The sequence below is a fragment of the Carassius carassius genome, chromosome 12 (genome assembly GCF_963082965.1).
Source record: "Carassius carassius chromosome 12, fCarCar2.1, whole genome shotgun sequence".
In the NCBI taxonomy this organism is placed as follows: Eukaryota; Metazoa; Chordata; class Actinopteri; order Cypriniformes; family Cyprinidae; genus Carassius; species Carassius carassius.
This window is the reverse complement of record NC_081766.1, coordinates 6289216-6317026: the sequence shown is the minus strand read 5'-3', so window position 1 is coordinate 6317026 and position 27811 is coordinate 6289216. Positions and strand designations below refer to the sequence as shown.

The following is a 27811-nucleotide window of genomic DNA, read 5'->3' as shown; positions in this document are numbered from 1 at the left end:
TTACAATCTCCCTACCAAACCACACCAGTCCACTGCTGGGGCCATTACTCCAAGTTGTTGAGTGGAAAACAGCACTGTCCTCCTTCTCTCTCACACATGCACACACACACAAACACACACACACACTCACACACACACACACACACACACACACACACACACATAAAAAAATACAGAGATAGCTCACTAATCTATGTTCCACATGCTTAACAACCTTAGCCAGCGACAGTCACCTATATTATTCTGGAAAGATAGCTTATCAGTCTCTCACATAACACACACACATTAGACTATCTCCTCATCAGAATCATGCTGACAGAGTGTAATGTAGTTTAGAGACTGCTGAGTGTGGAGTAGGAACAGATTTTCTGGAGTTTTCCATCTCATTAAAGGCCTGGCCAAGGTCACCATCCTCTCCTGCTCTCTGTCTCTCTCTCTCTCTCTCTCTCTCTCTCTCTCTCTCTCTCTCTCTCTCTCACTTGTTCTTTCTCTCAGGGGAAAGGTGAGCTGCATGCTGAGTGAGTTGTGTGTATTAGCTTGCTAATAAGAGTGTGTACGTTTTCTCTGTAGACTTGCAAATGATGCAGTGGAAAAAAACCTTCCATGCTGTGTCTAAGATGGGAGCTTTAACTTTCCACGTTCAGGCGGGGTTGTTCTGAGACCCAGCTGACTGCGTATGAGGTTGAACCAGTCGTTCATGACCTCTGCTCATTCACCTTGGCTGTTCCCATGGCGATGGGTAGCCTGCGGGATGCAGGTGAATGGGAGGAAGCCTGACGAGCATCTCTAGTGCTCTGATCGATGAGAGAGAACAGGAGTAAGCCTAGGATTGTTCTTTAAAAGAGGCTCCTGTGGGATTTTGAGCCTACACACTCTCGTGGAGAAAAATAAGGAAAAAACACAAGTGTATATGGGTAGCTGACACATAGGTTAATATATACATTGCCTTTAGAAATTTTGGGGTCAGTACGATTTTTAAATGAAGTCAGTTATGCTTGTCAAGGCTGCATTTATTTATGAAAAATACGAAAAGTAATATTATTATAATTTAAAATAACTGCTCTATGTTTTAATGTATTTTAATTCCATTCGTCAGTGTCACATGATCCTTCAGAAATCATTCAAATTTGCTGATTTAATGATCAAGAAACCTTTCTTATTACTCTCAGTTTTAAAAATAGTTATGCAGCTTAATATTGTTGTGGAAACAGATTTTTCAGGACTCTTTAAAAAATACATGGCTAAAAACGATCAGCTTTTTTTTTTATAGAACAAATATCCTTTGTAGCACTTTAAATGTATTTACTGTATAAAAATAAATATTTATAGGGAGATGTGTAATAATCCCTGGGCCATTTCCCTGAATAAAAAATTTTTTTTATTATTATTCTCATTTTTTAAATGTGGTATTAATATTTCTAATCAAGTCTTTCAATGAATTTGGGGTCATAAAAGCTAAACATAACATTGTAAAATAATTAGAAAAATGCTATTTTAAATGGTTTTCAATTCAACGTGAGAAATTTCTTCATTTAGTATGTGGGATTTCATTTTCTGCCAGGTGACAAAGCACAAGCACATAATAAGAAAATATAAAGAAGAAAAGGTGGTAAAAATGATCTGATGATGCTCAGGGAATCTGAGCATCATCAAACGTTGCTTACTTCTTGATAATCGCCTCAAGACTTGAATTACCACCTGCACCTGCAATCTCTAGTGCCTCCACAGACAGACAGAGAGCCAGCGAGGCAGCACAGAGTCACAGTTGGTGAGTATGGGTATCTGAGTTTATGTAACTGCCTCAGCCGGTCCGTCTCAGCGCAGAGATGGGGGGAGGGGGCACAGATGCAACCGTATTATTTTCTAGTTACATAATATTTAGTGTATGAAGAGCTGGCAGCAGTGACCAGCATTTCAATGAGATTTATTTTATTTTTTATGCTCTTTGCTCTTCATTTTTAAGGACACCACGCACACACTCAGACAAGAACACTTGTACACACTATGCTGTCTGAATCCTCTCAAAGCCTCTCTGCTTTCTCCAGAGGACTTCATGTCAAGTAAGGTTGACTGAGCCCCACTTTCATTGCACAAGGTGAAGACGGAAGGACAGTGATTTGATCTCTGGCTCTCTACAGGCAGCTGATATGAGTGTACTTTTTACATCATCACATTTTACATCTTCACACACCAGTATTTCTGTGGGCTCCTTCTTGATTTTTCAAGAAGAGCTTTTTATAAATCTGTAAATCACTTTCTAAAAGTGTTGTGTATAACCGTGTTTATTTGGAGTTGTACTATGTTAATACCATGTTATTTTTTGAATCCCATGTAAAATATATAATGATATACCATTACAAAAAGTATTGTGGTGGTCCCATTACACAATGCTGGTATCAGAAAGAAGCACTTTGATATATACCATGGAATTTAAATAAGGTAATTGCAAAATATAAAAAAATTGCATCACTATAATTAATGGTTATACCATACATATTACTTTATGGACAGTTTAGTCTTGCACATGGAAAAAAGTTTTGGTTACACTTCATTTTACTGTGTTCTTATTTATTTTTTTTAAATATCTTTTATTCCTGTGAATTTTCAGCATCATTGCAGCAGTTTTCAGTGTTACGTGATGTTTCAAAAATCATTATTCTGATTTGTTGCACAAAAAAACATTTATTCATTATTATTATTATTATTATTATTATTATTATTATTATTATTATTATCAGTGTTGAAAATTTGCTTCTTAATTTTTATGTTGTGTAAATATTGTGATATATTTTCAGTATTTTTTTGATGAATGCAGAAGTAAATTCAAAAGAGCAGCATTTATTTGAAATAAAAATAACATCATAAATGTTTTTACTGTTACTTTTGAGGAATTAAATGCATTCCTGCTGAATAAAAATATTAGTTTCTGACCCCAAACTTTTGAACGTTAGTGTACTTCAGAGAATCTTAGTACCATCTCTTACCAATTACAGTATCATTGTAGTGTTTTTTTTAAGGGAATACAAACAATTAAATAGTCCAAAACGAATACCATACAGAGACCAAAATACCATAGCGACTCTATGTATTAATAGTAAGCAAGCATCTTGAAATTACCCAGAACCCCTTTTCAAACATGTTGAAAACATCCAGAAAGTGTTCACAGAAGAAGCAGCATTATGCAGATAATTGTTTGTTCTGACATTTCATGTGATGGGACCTTTAGAAATGGGCCCGACTTGATTATCTCATTAAAATCACGTCTGATTTGCCCCAGTCACCTGTGCTAGTGTTTGTGCATCCCTCCATGGCTTTTGAGCAAGAGATGTTTCCATAGCAACATGTTTCTATAGAAACTGGATCACAGTGGTTGCTGGAGGGCGAGCATGACTCATCCTGCTGAGGGGGGTTTAGAAGAGCCTTCGTGCCAAAAGCTACCAAAGTTTACTCTGATATACTTCTAGTAGCTGTGACTGTGTTTCAGTCACTTTAGACAAAAATACCATGGTATTACCATTAAAATACAGCATGGTAAACATACTCTGAGATGATACAGTGATGCTATCAGCTACTGAAATTCATGAACCATGTGTTTATGGACATGCAATGTAGCACTATGCTATTTATTTTGGTACCATGGTACTTTTCTATAAGGTTTTACAGTTGTTTTTATTTATGCCAGACATTTGTGGTTTGTTTTAGAGTTTCTCTGTGTTGAAGATTGTTATATGAAATGATTTTCTACTAATTAAATCTGAGAACAGTGAAGGTTTCCTAAATTAGACTTGTGTTTTCTCACTGCATCTGCTAAGCTTCAGTCAGGTTTTGTTAGGAAACAGCAAAAGAAAGAGAAGAAATACTGACTTGCTTTCAATTTTGCAGTTCGAGATGTCCAAACACAGCCAAATGGTCTATTTATGTTCTTTCTGTTTCGTACACAGAAACACATTATAATGAACTGTGAGCATCCTGGTTTTGGAACAGCTGAGTATTTTATGTGTGTGTGTGTGTGTGTGTGTACACGGCAAACAGATTTTAGTTTTGTGTTTGGCAGCTACCATCACTGAGCAGATTTCCCAGTCTGCTTTGATTCGTATTAGTGCCCAGATTGTGAGCACTGAAGTCTTAATTATAAGCAAAAACAAGCTCATCTCGTTTGATTTCCCACTTCTCAAGAGGACACACTATAAGGAGATCAGAGAGTCAACAACCTTATACTGAACTGGTTATTTGTGTGTATTTAAAGTCTGTGTTCGTTCATGTTTACATGTTCATTCAAATCCTCATTCCTCTGTTTCTGCAGAGGCTGTGGAATCAAACTGAGGCTGTAACGTTGTTTTAAGGCAAATAATAAGCCATTATTCGAGGCAAATAAAATGTGTAAGATATAATAAGGCCTGTTAATTAAATTTTTTATGTACTGTATAACTGTTGTCAACCCTATAGTCAGTTTTAGTTGCACTAGTTTGTATTTTATTTGCAGTATGCAAATGCTAACTGGGTCTGAGGTTTCTGTGAGTAATGTTGCGTCTGAGACATTATATATATATATAACACTTGTTTGTCCCCCTTATTAGGCAAAGCTCAAGGGAAGTGTCAGTATAGTCTTAACTGAGGTCAGAGGTCAAGAGAAGCCTCTGTGCTAATTTTATTTTTAACAGATAATGCTAAAAACAAATTTCAACATTGTAAAAGGATCAAAGTGTCAGATTTTTCACTTTTTGGTAAATTCAATGGCAATTTAGCAGAGGATTTGGATTGCAGTCCAGATGTTTTCATCGTCTGTAAATCCTGCAGTGTACCATAGCTGACATCATGATAATCTGTTGGCAAAGATCAAACCAAGCAGGTGTTCAGGTCTAGGTCATAGTAGCATATGACCTTTGACTCCTCAGATGATCTTTTTTCATCCCTGTTCTGGAAAAACAAAATAATTTTTTATCTAACACTGTTAATTAAGAGAAATGTAGATAAAAACCAGCTACCACATATACAAAACCTCTGTGATCATCTTTAACTGGTATGAACGGTTTATTATATTTAATTTTTTTTATCCAGCAGGGTTAACAACTGCTATCTTTGTTTGTTTTAATTGATTTGATAATTATTTATTTATTAAAACTGTTTATTTAAAACCTGTAAAAAAAATTATACGTATATAATATTATAATATAATTATACATATATATATATATATATTGCCAGTGTTCAATAAAAATAATTACATCACAGCTCAGCGTTACAGCATACATGGGTAGTTCAGAGAGATATTAGTGTGATAATACGAGTCATCTGTGAGACCATGTATGGATGTCAGTGCTGTCAAAATTATGGCTCAGGGGTTATTCCACACCTCCCTAATCTTTCTCTCTCCCCTTCTGTGGCTTTATTCCAGGACCATTCATTTTCCCGAGTGACTGTCACACGTCAGTGTGCGTCTGCCTGACTTGGTAATCTCGGGGTCACTTGACTCCTGTGTCAGCGTCCAAGGACGTTCTGTCACTGAGCTTTTTGTGTGTGTATGTGTGTGTGTGTGAGAGAGAGAGAGAGAGAGAGAGAGAGAGAGAAAGTGATAGCAAGGGGGTTTGCATGACCGGGACCTGCTGGAATGGAAAATACCATCCACGGTCCATCACAGGACAACACAGGGGGAAACCCAGAAGCCCTCCTGCGACGTGCAGCCAAAAAGAGAGAGTATGTATTGGGATATTGTGCTTGATGTTTGGAAATTCACACAGTTGTGCGGCCCAGAATAGATACCTTATCTGTTAACATGAGTCCGGTTATAGTAAATCAGCCTTGATTAGCATGTGTGAGGGATATTGGTGTTTCACGACTGATCTGAAATCAGTCTGCAATCAGCCTGACACAGTTTCTCATGCTCACATCTGAATAACATGGCCAGATATGCTGATCCCAGACCAGTGGTTATGTCTGAAGTTCCCCTTGCAGATTAAAGCAGGTCACCAGACTCCAGACGTATAGTCATGTTGTTTAATTAGTTTTTATCATGACACAGCTTTTAAAAGCTCTACTGATAACATTGTGTGTGGAAGAGAGAGGCAGACCTTATTCAGAGTGTTTGGCTTGAGGTTTCGGGCTATATTTATTCATGGCTTCAAAGTGGAACCTTGGTTCCCGGAAAGGGTTTTCCATACAGATATGGCTTGGACTTCACATTCTCTCTCTCTCTCTCTCTCTCTCTCTCTCTCTCTCTGCAGTGGTGTTAGCAAACAGGTCGTTACCAAGCATCGTCTGTGTTGAGGTTTATAGATAAACAGTTTCCAGGGAGACCACCTTGTGTTTTGGCAGATTTGTGTTGGATCGTTTGCTGTAACTTATTTTGCCAGTAAATCAATAGTAAAGCTGTTTGTCAACAAGTTGTGTAAATAGTTACTAAATGAAATGTGTTTCAACTTCCCACCATGTTAGAGGTGCACCAAACAGCTGTTTCTTTGCTTTGGTATTAAAATAAATCTTCTTAAATGTTTCTGTGTAGTGTGTTAGAGCAAGATCCATACAGAATGTCTTTGTTTTTTTTGTGTGCATGCGACTGTGTGTACAGAGAACATGTAAGATCAATCACAGTTTCCCTTCTTGCTCGAAAGAGGATTGACTGTTTCACCAGGATCCAACAGTCTCTATATATCCTCATCATTTATAGTTCCAAAGCTTGGCATCAGTAAGAATATTTTTAAAAGAAGATTATAAAATATAAATACGTATAAAAAGCTATAATTTAAATAATATATAATAGCTTTTTTCTATTTTAATATATTTTGTTAAATATATGATATGTCAGAAGCCATTACTCTAGTCTTTAGTGTCACATGATAGTTCAGAAATCATTCTAATATGCAGACTTGGTGCTCAAAAAAAAAAAAAAAACATTTCTTTACATTATTAATGTTAAAATAAAAAACAATTTTATTTATCCAGTCAATGGTATCAAAAGGTGTTTGGACCCCATCATTCTAAAACCATTTTCTTTTGTGTTCCATAAAAAAAAAAGAAAATCATATAGGTTGTCGACATATTGCTCTAAGCAAAAGCGTGCTGTTGCTGCAGATTCAGTGGTAACGTTAGTGATTGCCATCCCATGGGCGTCCTCAGGGCTCCCAGACACACTGCCCCATATATTTAGTGTTATCCACTCAAACACACACACTCTCACTCACACACTTACTTTTGCCCTATTTACCTAGTGCCTTTAGCAGCTGTAAGTGTATTTATTCAAACTTGGGGTGTAGTAGTACAGGAGGAATACCCTTTCTCTTGCTCCTTTTCGGTTTTTCAATAGTCACATTTTTCCTAGAGGTTCAAGGATAATTATCTAGAAATTATTTAAAAAATAATTGATGTCCACATAATTTTGGTCATGTGTTGTTTTTGAATATGTGATATATATATATATATACTGCCTCTAAACTATTTAACAATAGTGTATATTTATGTATTAAATGAAATTTATATGTATTTATAACACATTTATCTTGACTTCATCTACTATCTTGGGTGTTTTTTTGTGTGTGTGTGCCTTTTCTGCACAATTATTCACAATGCTGACTTTGAATTTGTCCAGAAGAAAAAGTCTTATAAGGCTGCCTACTGTCTAGCTAGGCTGCTTACTGTTTTAACACTGTTACATCGGTGTTGTCATAAAAAGTATAAATAGGAAACTACATAGAATGTACATGCAAAAATGCCCATTTTAAAGGTATATTCATGTAAAAGATAGATAGTATTTCACACAATGTGTGCTCTTCTTTAGTGTTACATCTTGACCCAATTGAATTACTTTTTTTTTTTTTTTGCAGTGTGAAAACTTTCATTTCCATGGCAACCTTGTGTAGGAAATTGCCAGAGATTTGGGAAAATGTTTTCAGCCAAGTCATTTGAAGAGCTCATAAAAGACAAAAACTTGAAGCATCCCACCACTTGGCAGCAGAACATCCACCCAAACCTCCATGTCTCTGATTTTAAAAACACAAATACAGATAGATTCAAGTCATTATTGATGATCAGGAAACTGATTAATGATTTTTCGAACCTTCTTGTATGCCATATCAAAAGGCCAGTGGCACCAGTCTGTCTGGTTCCATGGCTGCTGGCAGCCAATTAGAGTGGCTGTTCAGCTTGTATAATTAAAGATATGTTATGTAATGGCCAGGTGCTGAGAAACAGATTGAGAGAATAAATCATCTTCTCCAGTCATTTGTTTGTTGGCAGGATCTGACATGGTAGTCAAAGGTGATCCGGTGCATTTGGTTAATTGCAGAAATCGATATGCTGGAACAGCTTTAATCAGAATCTAGCAATCAGTATTTACAAATCACACATAAAGGCACTAAAGCGTTAGCTCTGACCCAGCCTACACTAAATACCACACACACACACACACACACACACACACACACACACACACACACACACACACACACACACACACACACACACACACACACACACAGATGTGCAGGCACATACAAATTCATGAATGAACACAAACATATGCACACATGCGCAAACATGCATTCTTCCACTCATAGTCAATAATGTGCATCTGTGGGTGATGAATGTATAATTTATGTGGTTTGCTCTCAGTATGCCTTCATTCAGAATGTTCTGGAAATTAGTTTGCTCACTCAAACACATATATCTTGCTTGCTGCAGGGGACATTGGATTTTTATAAGAAACCTTTGTGTATTTTAAAGGCATTGACTGCATTTGCCAAAATGTGCATTATGCAACAGACCTTACTGCAGAGAATTAGGGCTGCACAATTTGAGGATAAAAAAAAAACAAATTTGTGAATTTGCTGATTAAAGCTTGCGATTTAAAATGCTATTTTTTTGTGGTAACACTTTGCAATAAGGTACCTTTTGTTAGCATTAGTCAACGTAAACTAACAATGAAAAATACTTGTAAAACATTTAATAATCTTGGCTAAAGTTGATTCCAGCATTTATTAATACATTATTAAAATCAAAAGTTGCATCTATTAATGTTATTTAACGGACTTGAGATAAGACAAACTAACAATGAACAGTTGTATTTTAATTAACTAACATTAACAAATATTAATAAATACTGTAACATGTGTTGCTCATTGTTAGTTAATGCATTAACAAATGGAATCTATGTAATGTCTACTGAAAATACTGTCTCGCATAATCAATGCACTTAACTTGACTTTTTAATTCCAGTGTGACAAATGAACTAGCAGTATTAGGGCTTTCTTGGCTAATTAAAGAGTAGGGATTTTTATACAATATTGTTTAAAAAATGCTAAATAATCATTTTTATTTCTTAGAGGATAACTGTGAGGTCATGCAACAATAACATAGAATGTATTGTTGAAAAGTTTGTTCTTTGTACATACAGTTTCACATTATTGTTACAAAATAGTGGAAAATATATACTACTCAGTAGTAAGCAGTACTCTAGTATTGCATTACGAATGTTCTTTATAAACCATATCTCATTTTGAGAATGTTTATAAAAGTTTTGGGAAGTTTAACTACTGTAACCTGAGCGATTTTGTCACTAAAGTATGGCGGAGTAAGAAACACCAAATCAGAGCTCTATTCCAGCCTCAGTGCCTCAGCTTCTCTGAAAACAGTGTTCATAAACACAGGCGATACAACAGACTCTTATTTCAGCAGGAACTGGCATTGCTGTCGAGAACTGATGTAGAGTACATCTAATCTACAAGTGTTAGTTATCTTACATGTGAGTGATAGTGATATCGATTAAGACAGACAGACAGATGATAGACAGACAGACTGATAAATACATCGATTAATTGATTAAAGGAAGTATGCCCTAAACATGGTAAATCACACAGTTAATTCGACATCTATTAAATCAAAGCAACAGCAAATAACCATAAAAGAGTGTCATGTTTATCTCTCATGGGCATGAGTAGTGTAAATTCTGCAATTAGGCATTGCAGCTCAAAAGCATCCAAACCCCTCATTTCAAAACCAGGTCACAGGCTTCCGGCCTGCGGCCAAATCAGACATGCTGAGTGCAGCTTTATCAGAACAGGAGCAAGTCTAACAAACTCCTCTGATGCTGGGACCCACGGCCTACAACAACAAAACCCGTGAGGAGTTCACAACATAAGAGTGCACATATTGCAGTATATACTGCAATGGGGTGGTGCTAGCGCAGTGGATAAGACACATGTCTTTGGTGTGAGAGACCCGGGTTCGAATCCACTGTGAGACACCAATGTGTTCCTGAGCAAGACACTTAACCCCTAGTTGCTCCAGAGGTGTGCGACCTCTGACATATGTGGCAATTGTAAGTCGCTTTGGATAAAAGCGTCAGCTAAGTGAATAAATGTAAATGTAAATGTAAATACTGTACTTGGAATTGTATATGATTTAGTATGCAGATCAAAATCTTTTGAATAGCAGTATGCTACTTTGTCACATACTTTCAATTTGCATCTACCATAATTGTCAACTTAGAAATAAATGTAGTTGTTTTGCATTAAAATTAATGTTTTACAACAGAATTATTGTAAAATTACATTACTGATGATGAGTGATTTGCGGCAAGTACATCACGACAAAAAAAGCTATAGAGAACACTGTCTCCCATGAATCAACGCAAATGATGCCTTTGTCCAAAAACAAAGTTGTCTTTTTGTCCAATTTTTTAAATAGTTTTTTACTTCAATTAAAAGTTTGTAATGTTGAGATTCTCCTCATAGACAGTTGTTTGGTTTCATGAATTTATAATGCTTTAACAAAGACTTATTTTTTAAAATCCCAATGGGGAAAATGAATTTTACCAAATATGCGTACTATTTGCATATTATGTGCACAGTATACACCACATACTTTAAAGATAGGACGAGTATAGTATTATGCCATTTTGAACATATAAAGGTTGCTGTTGGTTGCTTTGTAATCTACAATCCAGATAGCTAGGTGATTCATTTAAGCCAGTTCTGTCCAACCAAATAAAATAAAAAAGTGGTAATAAGGTGAGAAATGTTTTTGAGTCTCTTAATTAACAATGGCTAAGCCAAAGACAGCAGCACCTTCTTTGCAAAAAGACACATTGTGATCTGGTCTTAACTCGAGGCATTAGCCATAATGAGTGACTCATGGAGTTCTGCTGCAGCTATGCGTTTGGTTAAGATGAACTGTTTATGAGCTCTGAGTTTAAGGGTGAACGAGTTCACATCATATCCGCAAAGAAGAAAGAAAAGGCTGATTGCATGTCTCTTATTTTTAACAGACTGAATCATGTCCTTAAAGCTAAAGTATTCAGCTTTTGTGCCACTAACGTCACCAAAGTAAGTTGCGAAATGATTGTATATATCAAAACGTTTCCCAAACACTTCATCTTTCTGTCAGTAGTTGGACAAACTCACACCATTGGTTAAGCTAATTTTGCTGTGTCGGGTTAGTCTGGATTCTTGAAAAACTTTTGTGGTGAATAAAAGTATTCATTTCTTTAAAAAGACAATCTTACTGAGCCCAGACTTGCATATTGTTGTTATTTGTTTCCTTCTGTTTTCATCAGTGTTTTAATGAAACATTTTAATAATCACCTTGACGCACATTGCTCATGTTTGTTATTGTTGATAAAACCTTTTGAAGCATTTTCGTCAGTAATTCCTTTGACGAGATGCACACTGGAGAGGAGGAAGCATTTTAACATTGCATAATTAACACACTTCACCTTTAATGAGGAAGGATGAATAAATGACCTCATCACCTGTGCGCTTTCACAGACTGTTAGTTTGATAATTGCGTCTCCTATAGAATTTGGCAGCTGTCAGTGGCCGTAAAAGGATCTTGATTCCCTGAGGGCTGAGTGCTGGTATGACAGCTGTTAGCACACTAGAAATGCTATAGCTACTGAGTGTCATCATTATAGTCTGTCCACAATTCTGTGTTGGTTGTCCACATAGACACACAAACACACATACATGCCCTTCGCTGCAGGACAGATGGTGGCTTTGAGCTCAGGGTCCTTGAAGGAGACACTCACGGCGGAGTAGAGAAAGAGCAGACATTGATATGAAGACGAGAGCATGCTGTTACTAATGTCCCTGGAGGACGCTGGGAGTTTGTGAAAGTAATTTCTGGCTGCTAACAAGCAGGAGGAAGATTCTAGGTCATGAAATTACACTTTTCTGTAACCTCACATGCCTGGCTCTGCGCACAGTTAGATAAAATTAAGTAGCGCTGATTTATTGTGTTTCTTTTGTGTGTGTGTGTGTGTGTGAAACATTAAGTTAGGTTGAATTTTTTTTTAAATATGACGCTTTATAATAGATGGTATCTTGGATATTAAAGAAACCTTTCTCACATATAAAATATTTTTGTCTTTCAAAATAACAAACCTTACCCAACAAACTCTTTATCACTCGCACACATACACACACAAATCCCCTGTCAGACTTTGCCAATCTGCAGACGATTTTTTATTTGTATTTTTTTTTGCACATTTCCTCAGCTGTCCGCAGTTCCACATCCAATTAAAGTCAAAACAAAACACCTGAAAAAGTGCACCAAGAGAAGGACTGCAGCCTAATACATATACTAGCCACACTAAATATTCTGCACTATTTAGTATGTAAGACTAGGATTAGTCCAGCCGAAATCCTACATGTATGTTTAATGTTTCATTATGGATTTGTGCATGATTTTTAAAGTTAATTATTTCCCACTATCCCTTGTGCTGTAGAAAAGAGATTATGATTGGCATCGAAGCATGTTTGTATGCATTTTATTTATTTTATAAGAGGAATGTAATATTACACTACTGTTAAAAATATTTGGGTTTGGGAAGAATTTATTTCAATTTTTTTATGAATACTTTTATTCAGCAAGGATGCATTTAATTGAACGAAAGTGACTATGAAGTCATAAAGTTACAAAATAATTTTATTTAGAATGATCTTTTGAACATTCATCTAAAGAATCTTTTGTCTAAGAATTCGTCTAAATATCTTGAAACATATAACATGGTTTCCACAAAAATATTAGACAGCACAACAAATATGAGACAGTTTTCAACATTTGTAATAGTACAAAATCAGCATATTTATGTAAATCAGTATACTGGAGTAATGATGCTGAAAATTCAACTTGAATTCCATTTTAAACTATATAAAATGTTCAAATTGTAATACAATTTTTACAGTATAAGTGTTTTTACGTTATTTTAAAATAATTGCAGCCTTGGTAAGCATAAAATACATTTTCAATACCAAAAATTAAATGAAATAAATAAATTCTTACAGACCCCAAATGTTTTAGAGGTGGTGTTATATGGCTGTCATCAGGTGTTTGTAGAAGCAACTTCTATTAAATTTATAAAGTGAAAGTGAAGTGACATTCAGCCAAGTATGGTGACCCATACTCAGAATTTGTGCTCTGCATTTAACCCAACCAAAGTGCACACACACAGAGCAGTGAACACACACACACACACACACACACGGAGCAGTGGGCAGCCATTTATGCTGCGGCGCCCGGGGAGCAGTTGGGGGTTCGATGCCTTGCTCAAGGGCACCTAAGTCATGGTATTGAAGGTGGAGAGAAAACTGTACATGCACTCCCCCCACCCACAATTCCTGCCGGCCCAGGACTCGAACTCACAACCTTTCGATTGGGAGTCTGACTCTCTAACCATTAGGCCACGACTTCCCCTTAAATAAATGTATGCATTTAGCAGACGCTTTTATCCAAAGCGAATTACAGTGCATTCAGGTTATCAATTTTTACCTATCATTATTATATTATTATTATTATAATAAAACTAATATTAATAACAGTATTAATTTTAAATCAAGGCCACAGTATTCTTGGCCCTTGTTTCAGATGGATGGCTATACAACTAATACGAAATAGAAAACAGATCTTTTACAGCAGTGTAAATAATAATTCAGTGATCACTGTAGACAAAGACGTTAACAGTCATTGGTTTAAATGACCTGCTTTTGAGTGTCTGCTTTAGATGGGAGCATAATTTAGTGAGCAGTTCACCATTAAAAAGAGTGTTTTGATCTGAAGGTAATTGTTGGAAAGCCCATATTATGCGAAGTGTGTGATGCTGACATTATCCTATGTGGAGCGAGATAATTATTATAAAGACAACAGTAATGCTGCCTGTGAGGTCAGATTTTATTGAAGAAAACCGCATCCTCCGCACATTCGTTCATATGTCTTTTTGTGTCAAAGTAAATTCTGTTATTTCTCAATGGCTTTCAAACCTGTGACATTTTCCTACTATTTTCATAGGATCATTTTGTGCCAGACAGAAACTGAAGCTTTAATTAGAAGATAATTTACCATAGTTTTCAAATCTCTTTGCTTGCTTTCAATTCAAATGTGACGTGTTATGTGAGGTTTGACGTCAGTGAAGCCAAATGTGATTAGTTGACTTCAAACCTGATGCATGCAACACATCTTGACGTGCCGTATCTGAATTGAGTAAGACATAGCAGGAAGATTTTAAGTGAATCTTTATCCACATTTTGGTCATATGGACTGCTTTAATTATACTTTTTTGTAATTTGTTGGAAGAACCAAAACTCATAGTTTGAGCACATTAATCTAGGATGAAGTTGTGATCAGGTATCTAGAAAACATTAAACATAGAAAGAAAGTGCGACACTCTCATTCCTGTTGGAGTTCTCAGTGGAAGTTTCTCTTTCAATTCTCTCTTCTCTCACACTCTCGGCGGATTCCATGTTGACACCTTGAGGAGTGAATTATTCATTTCTTCTGGCAGATGAAGAATGGGTGGCTGGGGCACATGATGCACTCGCACTCATGCACACGCACTTACATACACAAACACTCAAACCTGCTCATGGACACATACAGAATACTGTACACTATTGTAAGTTTGGGGTTAGCAAGATTTTTTTTCTTTTAAGAAATTAATATTTTATTCAGCAAGGATCTATTATATTGGTCAAAAAAGACAGTAAAGAAAATGTTGATATTTATTTGGAACTAGTTATTCTAGATATGATCAGATCTCATAATAATAATATTCCAATTATCTGTTTTGCCCCACAGGTCAGTCGTGTTTTGAAACCTGGTGGCCGTTTCATCTCATTTTCATAAGAGACTCAACACTCGAGTAGACTACATCTGGTCTATCAAGCATTATCACTATGGCAGCAGCTTTCACTACTTCATGTATGTTCTTAGCAAAGGGGAGGAGCTAAGCCCAGAGGACGCTGCACTTGAGAGGATACTGCGCAAGGAAACGGAGGCTCCACCCACCGATGTAAACTTTCGGGAAGTGGATTCTGAGGACTTTCTTAATTTATGACTTCCTGAGATCCTGTAATATTTTGAAATGACATTTGACTTTTATGCTACTCTATACTGGTTTAGAGTTGGTTCGGTATTTGGTCTTTTAGTATCTTGTATATTTAAAAAAAAATGCTTTTTTAGGATGCTTGATGTGAATTATTACTATGTTCTGCATTTTCTCTCTCTCTTTCACTCTCTCTCTTTCACTCTCTCTCTCTGGCCTATTTCTCTGTTCAATAGTCTTGATTGGTAGGACAAGGTTGAGTGCTTGACACCTGCACACTTGTTCAGAGATAAATCTGTCACAAATGCTTCTCAAACAACAAACAAACAGACACACAGAAAACAAACAGCCCTGCTGTGTGCCAGAATATGACAGATGTGTCTGTACTCTTTTGGATGAGGAATGGCTGCAGTGAATCGGAGGAGGCCATTAATAAACCAGAAATCATTTATTTTTAATTTAGCTCTGGAATGTAATTACCGTCTATTTTTAAGACTTGAGGAAGGTGCCTGAATTTCAGAATAGCTTCCTGTGTGCCAGTGTGAGCATAGATTGAAATGTTACACTGGGATTTTTTTTAAATAGTAAATAGAGGAATGTTATTCTTGAACCAGGAGAGACCAAAACACATTTAAACCCACACTATGTTGTGGGTGGTTGCCAAGGTGTTATGAGTTCTTTTTAGAATGTTGCTAGGTGGTTGCTAAGATATTCTGAATGCAAAAGTGTACCAGTGTACATTAGTAGTGATTCATATATCAGTAGTTTCATAAACGTTAAGTTCAGAGTTGAAAGTGTCCAGATTGAATATGTTATCTGTGAAAGCTGATGATGTATCACAGGTCTTTCTCCTTCACTGAAGCGCTAAGCAATGACGTCAGGTCAGGAATGGCATCAGATGGATGCTGGTGTCAGGTGAGCCGCACATATCAGGTGTAGATTTATTCTGTGATCGTATCCTCACAACATGCTGTGTAACGGTTCTTCAGGAACCCAGTGCTGCCTAAACACCATAAAGCTGCTGCAGAGAACAGGAGACCCTGATTAGTCTAATGGCCGATTATGTGTCATTTACCCCCTCGCAGTGCAAACACACACGCAAGCTTTACTTTATATTGACCTCTAAAACCATGATATTCAATAATGCACTTTTGAATAATTGAGTAATTTCCGAAGTGTACTTGTGAGATATTTTCTGAGCTGGTGTCTCGTCTTGAAGAAGAACTAGAACAGTCCTTGTATGGTACAGAGCAAATTTAATTCTGCATGTCATGGACAGTTGTTGTTATATTGACAACAATTATACCCTGTTTGAAAGTTGAAAAAGGTTAAAAAGCCTTAAAGTTTTATTTACTTGAACAGATGGATGAATGGATAGATAGATAGATTAGATTAGAATTTTGTTCAGGGCTCATTTTGAATGGTTGTCATGGTTGAAGAAACTAGCTTTTTGGGTACAGATGGTATAGTTACGACATCTACCAGCAGGGGCTAGCCAGACCATGTTAACCTGCCAAATCTTGACCCTGTGGTGCATCCCTGCCTCTTACAGACACACTGTTTTCATTAGTCACTGTGCACACAAGAAAAGAATCAGAAATGATCATTTGACCCTTCAATATCATTTATCAAAGGCTGAGATCTGCCTGTTCATCAAAGCTCATGTTTCTGTAGGGACAAATGTGCTGTTGATCAGCAGGGGGAGGGGTCAGAACACACCATTACATCATCATCCAGCAGCGGCAGCAACAACATAGGCTGTGGTATTGATAGCAGACACATAAACCCCTGCTCACAGCCAGCCAGTTCCGCTGACAACACTAGGGTAAACATTGCATCAAGCTACATTACGGACAGAGGTGTGTGTGTGTGTTTTTGGTGAGTAGTGCTCATAAGGTTAAAGCAGGGACATTTTTGATGTAGAAGGCAGCACTTCAAAACCTTACTGATTGATTTCATTCTTTATGTTATGAGTTGAAAAATTTAAATAAAATTGAAATGTAGTTTTAAACTGATATAGGTTTTTTTCAGTAGCCCAAGCCAATCTCTAGAGAGCTGTGTAAGCAATATAATGCTAATATATATGTATGATTTAATTATAACACAACATGAATATTTACATATTTGCAGTATGTAATATTTGCAACTTTATTATACTTTATTTTCTCAAAATTAATTTTGGCACTTACATGAGGGTGAACTACAGCATGTCTAAAAGTCTCTGATGATGCAGAATATGGACACAAATTTGCACATATTATAAATATTTTCAAATAGTGCCATCTTTTTAATATCATAAATATGATATATTAGTCTGTAACTGGTAGTTTTTGGTTTAAGTCAACTTGTTTGCTTTTAATGTGTTTTTGGTTTGCACATGTTGTTCTGGGTCTGGTTTTGGGTGGATGGATGAACTGGAACTCCAACAATGCATTATCTGTGTTGTATTGGAATTTCAATCCAATACATTTCTCTTTCTGTCATTTCCAATTCAGTTTCCTGTGTGGTGTGGCCAGTTCAATTCAAATTAAATTGCTGTATATTCAAGATAGTGGGGATTTCAGGTCATTCCTGGTATATGTTCACAGGTTTCTCTTTTATTGCACAGTGGCACAACATATACATTTATTTTATGATGAGCTGCAGATTCTGAAATATCATTCTTATTCCTATTCCATGAGTGACATCAATTTCTATGTGGCTGAATGTCAATCTGTGCATATTTTATATGAGCCAGTTCAGACACTTACACTTTGACTCACATTGGTGTTAAATGAGGACTACTGCACAAAAAATATATATGTGTTATCACCAACCCAGAGCCACAATCTGTGATGATTTAAAGACAATGCATTTACGGTAAATAAAATATCTTTGTCACTTTTTTCGCTTTTCATTTCTTCCGGCAGAGAGTTCATTCTTTGAGAATCTTAGATTGTCAACTCTTTCTTCCTTTATCACGCTGTCATTGTCTGCTGAGAGCTGGGCTTTCCATATTGGGTCAGGCCACAGTGTCGCTCAGAGCTGCCGCGGGCCGCCTGTCTGTTCAGATAGTGTATCAGTAATCTCCAGCTCTGAGCAGGCTGTGTGAAGCGGTAAGGATTCCCCTGGGCATTGGAGCCGCTCAGAAACACTGCAACAGCCATGAAGGTGTATTAATAGACTGAGATGGTTAAGCTGAGTGTCCTTGACTGTGCTTGAGTGACTGTCTGATGGACTTTCTGCTGTGCAAAGACCTCATCAAGCCTTGAGAAAAAACATTCGCAGATGACAGGAGTCTGTGTTAAACACTGAGGTTAAACTACGATTGATCATCTGAAAATCATTTGGAAATTTTAGTTGCCAAACTTGAGCTTGTTTAAACTGGAGTTATGGAATGTTATCAGGATTGGATGACTATTGGAGTTTAAATTGATTTAGGTGAGCCCAACTTGTTTCCAGTTGGATCCTGAGCCTCATTGCACACATTAGACAGCTGAGCCAAAGGCCACTCATGGGCACATGACGGCACAGATCACGGATAAAAGCCACTGATTCTCTTTCGGTTGAAATGCACACATTGTTTCGGCAAAGTGTGTCTGACTGTGTGTGAAGAAAAACATCAATATTGCTGCCAAATGTTCGGTGTATACAGGAAGCAGCATATGGCTTTATCCAAGCTGTGTATAAACAATATTCAGCTTAAATGAACAACCTTGATCAAAAAAGACTCTGAAATCACCACTAACATTCTAAATGTTTTTACTTGGTCTGTTAACTGGCCAGCATGATTTAAAGGTGCCACATCTCCTATAGTAAAGGTAAAGTTCACTTTAAAATGAACAGTCTGCCATCATTTACTCACCCTCGTGTCATTCCAAACCTGTAATACCTACTTCATTCTGGAAAACAAGATATTTTGAAGATCGCTTGGGTCCAAACAAAATGTGACCCAACTGACTTTCATTGACCAAACAAATATCACTTTTATTGTGTTTCACAGAAGAAAGTCATACAGGTTTGACACAACATGAGGGTGATTAAATGGTGGCGGAAATTTCTGAGCCACATCTTACAACACTGACCATTAATATTTCATTAGACAAAAACAGCTTGATCTGGCATTTAAAACTGCTGGGGATATTTTTAAATGTGACCATACTTGTTTCATCATTTGATGGATAGTATTTGTGCTTTGTTTATGAGTAGGCCTGTCTCTAAATGTAGATGGATTCACCAGCAGGCTGTGTATGTGTTGTGATGACCTCAAAATCAATATTTGCATCAGACTTGTTTACCTCTTCGTAATGCAGTCAAATGACAACAGAAATGCACATCTATATGTTCTTCCACCATTTATTAGTTCACCAAATACAGTGAAAATGGTATTATAATATGCAATGATTCATTCTTAGAATGTCATGACATTTTTGTTGCTTTTTTTGCTTAATAAAACAATGTTCCGTTATTGAAAAGTATTAAGGTTTCATGCACAACAAACCATAGTCAGTTTCTTTAGATTAATGGTACAAAACAAAGCAAAAAAAAAAAAAGATCCAACAAATCAACAGAAGAAACGTAATGTCCAAAAACCTGTCAAATAACAAGTTATTTGAAGATATTCGTAAAAAGTGCAGTAGATTTCTAATATCGCCATTTTCCTAACAAATTCATCAACAAAGCTCAAGTCACAGTTTATGATTTCCATATAACAGTGGTTCAACACGGATGTGTGTGTGTGCAAAAAACCCGAGAAACATTCATTCATCAAGTCTTAAAAAAAAAAAACATTCCAACCCAACTGAATTATACTCTAATCCATGTCTAAAGATTTTTCTCTGAAATATAAACATCATTGTTGATAAATCTTTAAGACGACATACTAGCATATCATTTTAAATAACAAATATTTAGATATAAAAATACAAATATGACTTTTTTTAAAAAGAAGCGTGCCAGGGTAAGATTCATGGCGGCACCTCTGTTGGCACCGGAGTGAAAGTTCATGCAAAGAGATGGACACGACTGAAGAAATGTGAGGAGCTGATGGAAAACTAAATAAAAAACTTATGCTTTGGAAGAAATCGAGATGCATTCGTGTTGGGTTAATTACAAGAGGTGGCACGCACAATGTTCCTTTGTGCTTGTACTGATGATGTGAATCCGTGGCGCAGGTGCGCAAATCAGCTGCAGTGAAGGGCAAAACAACAGATCACCAAACGACGCTTTAAAGACTACACGCTTCAACACCTGTGGGCATGTGTATGATAAACTTCTCAATTTTTGAAAAAGAATATGACGCAAAATAGCGAGAGAAAATATTCACATTGCACCATCCGTAAATATAATTCATTTATCATTATGGGAGCGCTTAAAGTCTTTTTGTGTGTTAAATCTAAAATGTCTCTAAAAGCAGCAGTCGGATAGAATTTGACGCTCAAGGCAGATCTATGTGTGTGTGTGTGTGTGTGTTAAGGGGAAGGTCTTCGAGCTAAGATACTGTACATAGTAACAGAGCTTAAGATGCGGTTCAGTCTTCGGTTGAACTTTGTGTTGTTTACAGCGCTTTTGGAAGATGATGGTCGTGGAATAATAATGGCAAGTCAATCCACCCTTATTCACAGACCCGCAGCGCGCGCAACCTCAACATCTCCGACATCTTCCTCAAAGCTTCCATTCGGGTTGTCGTTTATATTGTAGAATTGCCAGCAAACCCCAAAGGAAATTCCGTCTCTCCCTTCTTAATTCTCCTTTTCCCTTTTTAGTTTAGTCTCCTCGTGGTTCGAGCATCGTGCCACCGTCTCTCCATCTCTTTGCAATCATCTTTACATGCACAACCGACAAGTGCTTCGAATCGGTGATAAAAATCGAAATGTCTGCAAGGCATCGCACGGGTTTACACGTCCGGTGATGATTTGTCGGTCATGCCTTTAAGCACCTCATCTATTCGGTCGTCCTCGATGACCACTGGAAAGAAGAAAACAAGACAGCTGATGTCAAGACTTCGCCAATCTACCATGTGTGGTTTGTGCGTTTTGAAACTGCGCAACAAGACGCAATACACCACAAACGAATTCAAATGATCAAAGTGCACATTAAATGCGTAACAATATCACCTAAATCAAGGGCATTCCTCAGTCGGGTTGAATGAAATCGCCTTTGGTCATATTGCGGAAGACCGGTGACAGTTTGAAATTTTTACAAATGTTAAACTCATAACGTCAAAATATTATCCAATCGTTTAAAATGCATTTAAATTGATAATTCACTTTAAAATTAAAATTCCGGCTTTTGCTCGTCTTTATGTTGTTCCAAAACCATATGGGTTTCTTTTATGGAATGTTATGAACTGACAGGCTCGGTCCCGATCACATTTTTTTTCTCCGTGCAATGAAAGTGCGGTGACCGAGAGGCTGTCATTCTTTCTAACATCTCATTTTGTGTTGCACATAAGAAAAAGTGAGCGAAAACAAGAGTATCCCTTTAACGTCAGTAAGTTATCTTCCAGCAGGACAACATCCTCACCTCTCTTTGCTCTGCCGATCTGTCCAAGTTTTGGAGGTCTTTTCGCCTGCGACGCTCCGAAGAATGAGTTGGTGTCCTGCAGCCCGCAGCTGAAGGACATCTGACTTACATCGTTGTCCGCTCCGTATCCGCTCATTTTCCCCTCTCCGTATGGCAGAACCTCGGACATGACTGTTGTAGGATGGGCTCGCGACTCAGAAGGCGCTAAAGAACTGATGTAGATAGGCAGTTACGGTGGATATGGCAACTATCCCCGAAAAACAAGTGCACTTCTGTTTTTGTTTTGTTTGTTTGTTTTTGCGTAGATATCCCCGTGCGTAAATGTTAGACCCCTCGCACCGCCAACTACCAAACGGACTGGAGTGCTCGGTGCAGTATGAGAGAGCGAGCGAGAAAGAGAGAGAGTGCGCGGCTGAGTGTAGACTACAACGGCGGTCGGGTTATTCTGCTGTAAGATACGGGAGAAACTGCGATCATAAAGGAAACCCGGGCGGAACAGTGAAGTCATCCATCCGGGCGTGTGTGTTTAGGAGAGAGAGAGAGAGAGAGAGAGAGAGAGAGAGAGAGAGAAAGAGAAAGATGGGGAGTCCAAGAGGTGCAAGGGTGGCCCCATCAGGCGAAAGGTGAAAACGACGAGAGGAAACACTGAACAGCGCCTTGCAGTCGCTTCTTTATTCGTGATGCACGGTGTGCGCAGGGGTCTTTGTAAAGCCTGTGGTTTGGAAGCTAAAAGAGAAAGATAAAAAAAGGCAAATAGGCCTACCTGATTCATGGAGCTCACTTGAATCTCAACAACTCAATACTGCATTCTGTAATGTAACGTCACATTTGCTGCATGCATAGCTATGTGGATATTTGTTCAGATTTGGGCACTTTTTTGTCCTGAGTTTAATTTTTATTGAAATATAATATTTTGTAGATTTTATTTTTATCTGCCATGACGTTTTATCTCCAGTCTTTTAGCATGCATTTAAATGGATAATTCACTAAAATAAAAATTCTGTCATTCGCTCAACATTGGGCTCTTTTTTTCTTTTTCCTGGAGGTTTTTTTTTAATTAATATATAATATTTTGGATATCTTTTTTTATCTGCCCTAACCTCAAAAATTCTGCCTGCCTTTAACATGCATTTAAATTGATAGGCTATTTTACTCAAAATAAAAAAAAAACTCATCTATAGCCTACTCGCCTTTATGTTGTTCAAAATATAATTATTATTTATTAAAATCGTTTTTTTTAATCTAAAATATGTTTTTTTTTGTTAAATAAAGGTCACATTAAAGCTAGTGATTTTTTTCCTATTTATTTTTGTATTATTATTTTTACAAATTAAAACAAACATTAATAATTTCAATATTAGGCTAATTTAGTGAAAATGGTATGAATTTTATTTCCACCATAATAAATTATTTTGCCCCAGATAAAGGCTTTTCAAACGTATAACAACAGTATCAGTTAAGAACATGACAAAGGAAAATCAAAGGGTAAAATTGCCTATTATTTGAGTGTCTATTTAGTATAAACTAGGCTACTTTGAAATTAAGGACCGTTCACACCAAGCGACGATAACTATAACTATAAAGTTTCAGTAATCATTCTAATTCTAAGAGGACATGGAAATCCACCCCATGAAAAGCTTGTAATAAACACAGCGTTACTGTCCGTTAGTTAGGACGCTATCCGTCTCGGAGTGAACGGACATTTAGCTTTGGCGAGACAAATAGCCTAAGTTAATGAATAAGTAGCCTGTCTACATTTTATTCCATAAATGTTTAATAAAGTATGATTTTCAACGTGTTAATTGTCTACTAGTTGGTCACATTAATAAATAACTCATTCAAAGCCTTTTTTAACATAGTTTTGTCTTCATTTTGCGCACCATGGCTGCAAAGTGTAACTTGAATAAACCAAACTTTATGTTGGAAATTTTAATGACCATTGTCTTCCGGTTCCCGATAAGTGGAGGTTAATAAGAATGGGGAAAAGGCTTTGTAACTATCAGTTGTTGTGATTCGCTTAGCCCGATTAGATTCACTCCCCGGTGTACCGGGGAAATGTCACCGTAACACGCCAGTTCTGCTGTGCAGGCGTCATCAGCGTGCGTCACGTTCAGCGTCGTCTGTCCTCGGTCTCCAGATGCCGGAAGCTGTTCGTCACCCTGGAACCACCTGTTGTCTTTCCGATCCTTCTTTGAATGAATTATGTTTGAATGAAGCTAAGTAGACGTTTACGGTAATGATGCACCTGGCTGGTTTGAATTTTATCTCCATCTCTTTCTTTATAGTAAGAGACAAAGCTGCTTCAGCACCTTGGATAGAGCTCACAAAAGATTTTTGGATTATGTATGCATATTTTACTCTTAAAATATGAGTGAAAAGCATATAAAATTAATAAAATTAATATCTAACCTATTGTATCCCCTGCAGCATTACAACTAGTAAGTTTTATGTGAATCAACTCAAACATTAGATTGTTAGTATGTCACCAATCCTAAGAGTTCTCCAAGCTCATTTTCATATCTTCAATGTCCTCATATGCAAAAGGTTTTGAAAAAAGATTTTCATAGTCTGTGCCGCTTCACTGCTCAAATAAATGAATGAATGACAGTAGGCCGATCCATACTGACAGGTCTTTAGAAAACCACAGTGGTCTGGGCTCTGAAATAAACCATTTTTAGGGATTTAGCCTATAGAAAACACCAGAGCTTCACTGAACTCAAGCATTTCAGCGATTCATACATCAAAAGGCCAAACTGCATGTTTTTTTTTTTTGTGACCTCAGATTTAGCCCATTTAGTACCAAGTTTGGTGAAAATGTCTCATTCCTTTCAAAAGTGTTTTAGTAAAAGTGGCCCCACTCCCTTTGAATGTTTTGACATCCTTTCATGAACATGAATGGAAAATTAAATTGATATTCACTTTCCAGAGAATCTTTCTGCACTGGTTTGGTTCTGATCAGGCGAAGGACCTAGGACTAGTTCACAAAAATAGGTTTTGCTAAAAATCTAGAATGTTGGGCAAAAACAAAATTGAACCTTTTCTTTGATCAGAGCCATTGTCTTGAGCCAACAGTTAATTTCAAGTTTAATGTTATTCTTGTCACTACAGCAATGTATTTTACATTTTATTCATTTAGCTGATGCTTTTATCCAAAGCGACTTACAATTGCTATATATGTCAGAGGTCACACACCTCTGGAGCAACTAGGGGTTAAGTGTCTTGCTCAGGGGATTCACAGTGGATTTGAACCCAGGTCTCTCATACCAAAGGCATGTGTCTTATCCACTGGGCCAACACCACCCCACATAATTTTAGTGAAATAATCAGACCTAAATTAATGAGAAGAAAAACCTATCACTTTCTTTCTTTCTTTTTCTTTCTTTCTTTTTCTTTCTTTCTTTCTTTCTTTCTTTCATTCTTTCTTTCTTTCTTTCTTTCTTTCTTTCTTTCTTTCTTTCTTTTTCAGTCTATTGTCCTTGTTGCCCTCTCTCAGGTCTTGTGTTCTGTCACAGAAGTTTGCTGTGTGAAAGTGTCCTCTGGGAGTGTGTTTGTGGTCACACTGGCCTCTGCTGACTCATGCGCTGTAATTGCTGACTCACTCTCTATCCAGCATTAGAAAACACACCAGATCACAAAAACCTGAGTCAAATGAAATACTGAGAACAGAAATGAGCAAAAATTGCATAGTTTTCAGGGGTGGGCGATAAAATGTGCAGATGCAGTTTATACGTAAGCCTTCTTTTCAGTTGAAAGGTCAGCAAGCATCTGGTTTTGAAAAATTAATTTTAAAATTGTCATTTCCACAACAAATAATTTTGCCCCTAACAGAACTTTTTTCCAGAAGTTAGTGTGATTAATTACAAAGGCAACAACACTATGAGTGAAGAATGTGCCTAAAATAAGATGAGTGATGGGTAAAGAAAAAAAAAAATCAAGATCAGTGTGAAAATATTATTTGGTATATTAAGCATAGCTATAAATGTATAAAATTACATTTGGTTAATTTGTTTACTTATTTTAATTAGTCTATATCAAAAGAAAATGTAATAATATTTTATGATTATTTGAATGCCTGGGTCTGGAAAAGGGGTAAAACAAAAGTTTGAGGTCAGTAATATTAATTTATTTAAATAAATTAATACTTTAATTTAGTAAGGATGCATTAAAGTGATAAAAAATTATAGTATATGTTGTAAACTAAATGCTAAATAAATTCATCATAGAATACTGGAAAACCAGTGTATCACAGTTTCACCAACATAACTAAGCAGCAATGCAGCAAAACTGGTTTCAGCTTTTAGAATAATAAGAAAACAGTTATTTGAAATTCTAATGGTACTTCATAATAATAGTGTTTTTACTGTCTTTTTGGGGAACATAAGACTAAAAAAAAAAAAACAATCAATAAAAATTGAATGGTAGTGTAAAACATAAAAGGCATGTTGAAAATCATCACATATTTGATGGAAAAGGTTTCCAAGGCACTCTTTGATAAAACAAAAAAACAAACAAAAACCTTCAAATCCCTCGGACATAACAGTGCCTAGTTGAAGAAACACCTGTTAAGCTAAGTGAGAACAACAGAACCTTCTTCTTTGCCACTTCGGCTCTGCCGTTTCAAATGTGAGATGTTGGCTCCAGTGCAGAAGTTCGGGATGGCAGTGTAATTGGCACCAGCTGATGAGTGTGTCTTTGTACATTTGTTGGCCAGTTCACTGTAATTTCACACACACCAACACATTCTTTCCTCTGGAGCTTTAAATAAAAAAACATTAAAGCAGGAACACGATACAGACAGCCTGTTTCAGCCTGCGGCACAGAAGCAGGTTGATGATCTCTGAGATGAGAGCGTATGCAGATGAGGCACGGGCCATGGTCATGTTACAAACAGCTGCACGCTGAGACACATAAAGAGTTACGTGGCTGGGGAAATGCAAGCATTTTGCTGTTGGTTTTTTTTTTTTTTTACTTAAAGTGAAAATCTCACTGACCTTTTTGCTCCTGTCACATACATAGCAGCAAATGTCTTTGCGTATGTGCTGTTGTTGTTTTTAGTAATTTTATGTAATGTAGTTTCCATATAATGACAGAGTTCACTTACGAAAAAAAAGTTTATCTTTGAAGTGCCATGGATTTTTATGGAAATATGGTAAGTGAACTGTTAATAATGGTGTTTATAAAATACAATCTAATACTGCATATAAATTATTATTGGATCCACTTGGATTGTATTTTATATACACCATTATTAACAGTTCAAATACCATGATATTTCCATAAATAAATATGTGATATGGTATACCATCCAATACTGTCATCCACAGTAGTTTTTTTTTTAAATCATGATTGTAGACTTCTTTTATTTTATTTTAATATTTTCTGTTTTCATTTTAATTTAAGTGTACTTTTGTTATGTGTATTTTATTATTTTGTTGTTATTTGAGTTAGTTGACACAGAAGCATTTATTTTAATTTATGTTTTCAAACTAACTTTATTTAATCTATATTTATCTATATTTATATTGAATTTATCCAAAATATTTTAAGAGTTTTAGTTTTAGTGAACAATAACAACACTGTAATATACCAAGAAAGTACCATATTCTTATCTGATCTCTTTACTGTGATGATGTCACAGTACTTGTTCATAGTAAACTCTGCATGTTTTACTTATGAAATTGACCAGGTCTTCAAAATCTATATAAAAAAAATATTTTTTCCCCATTATTATTTTAACCAATTTCAAGTTCTTTTTTTATTATTATTTATACAAGATAGTAGTCTTACAGGTCAGTTTACTTTAAGTTGAGATGACTTGGACAGCCTGTTTGATTATACTTACAATGAACGCAGCAACTGAACTTAAGTTAAGTTGAAGGGCAAAAAGCAGAGGATGAAAATAAAGAAATAAAGCAAATTAATTAAAAATCATTAGTGCAAGAAGAGATGCATTGATTCATGCTAATATATTTCCTTCACTTTTCCAGAGTCTGGCCCTCC

General features: G+C 36.4%; 1 protein-coding gene and 1 pseudogene across 1 annotated transcript; one reads left to right on the top strand and one right to left on the bottom strand.

Moving 5' to 3' along the window:
• The window catches only part of LOC132155380 (EEF1A lysine methyltransferase 4-like), a 58445-nt pseudogene extending 43126 nt beyond the window's left edge, over nt 1-15319 (top strand).
• Nucleotides 15320-19626: 4307 nt separating this feature from the next.
• Nucleotides 19627-22271, bottom strand: LOC132154657 (calcium/calmodulin-dependent protein kinase II inhibitor 2-like). The gene is made up of 2 exons (XM_059563305.1): nt 21812-22271; nt 19627-21253 (listed from the first exon to the last, which is right to left on the bottom strand). The coding sequence occupies exons 1-2, from the start codon at nt 21978-21980 to the stop codon at nt 21183-21185; spliced, it is 240 nt and encodes a 79-aa protein (XP_059419288.1). The 5' UTR covers nt 21981-22271; the 3' UTR covers nt 19627-21182.
• Between the last annotated feature and the right edge of the window lie 5540 nt (nt 22272-27811).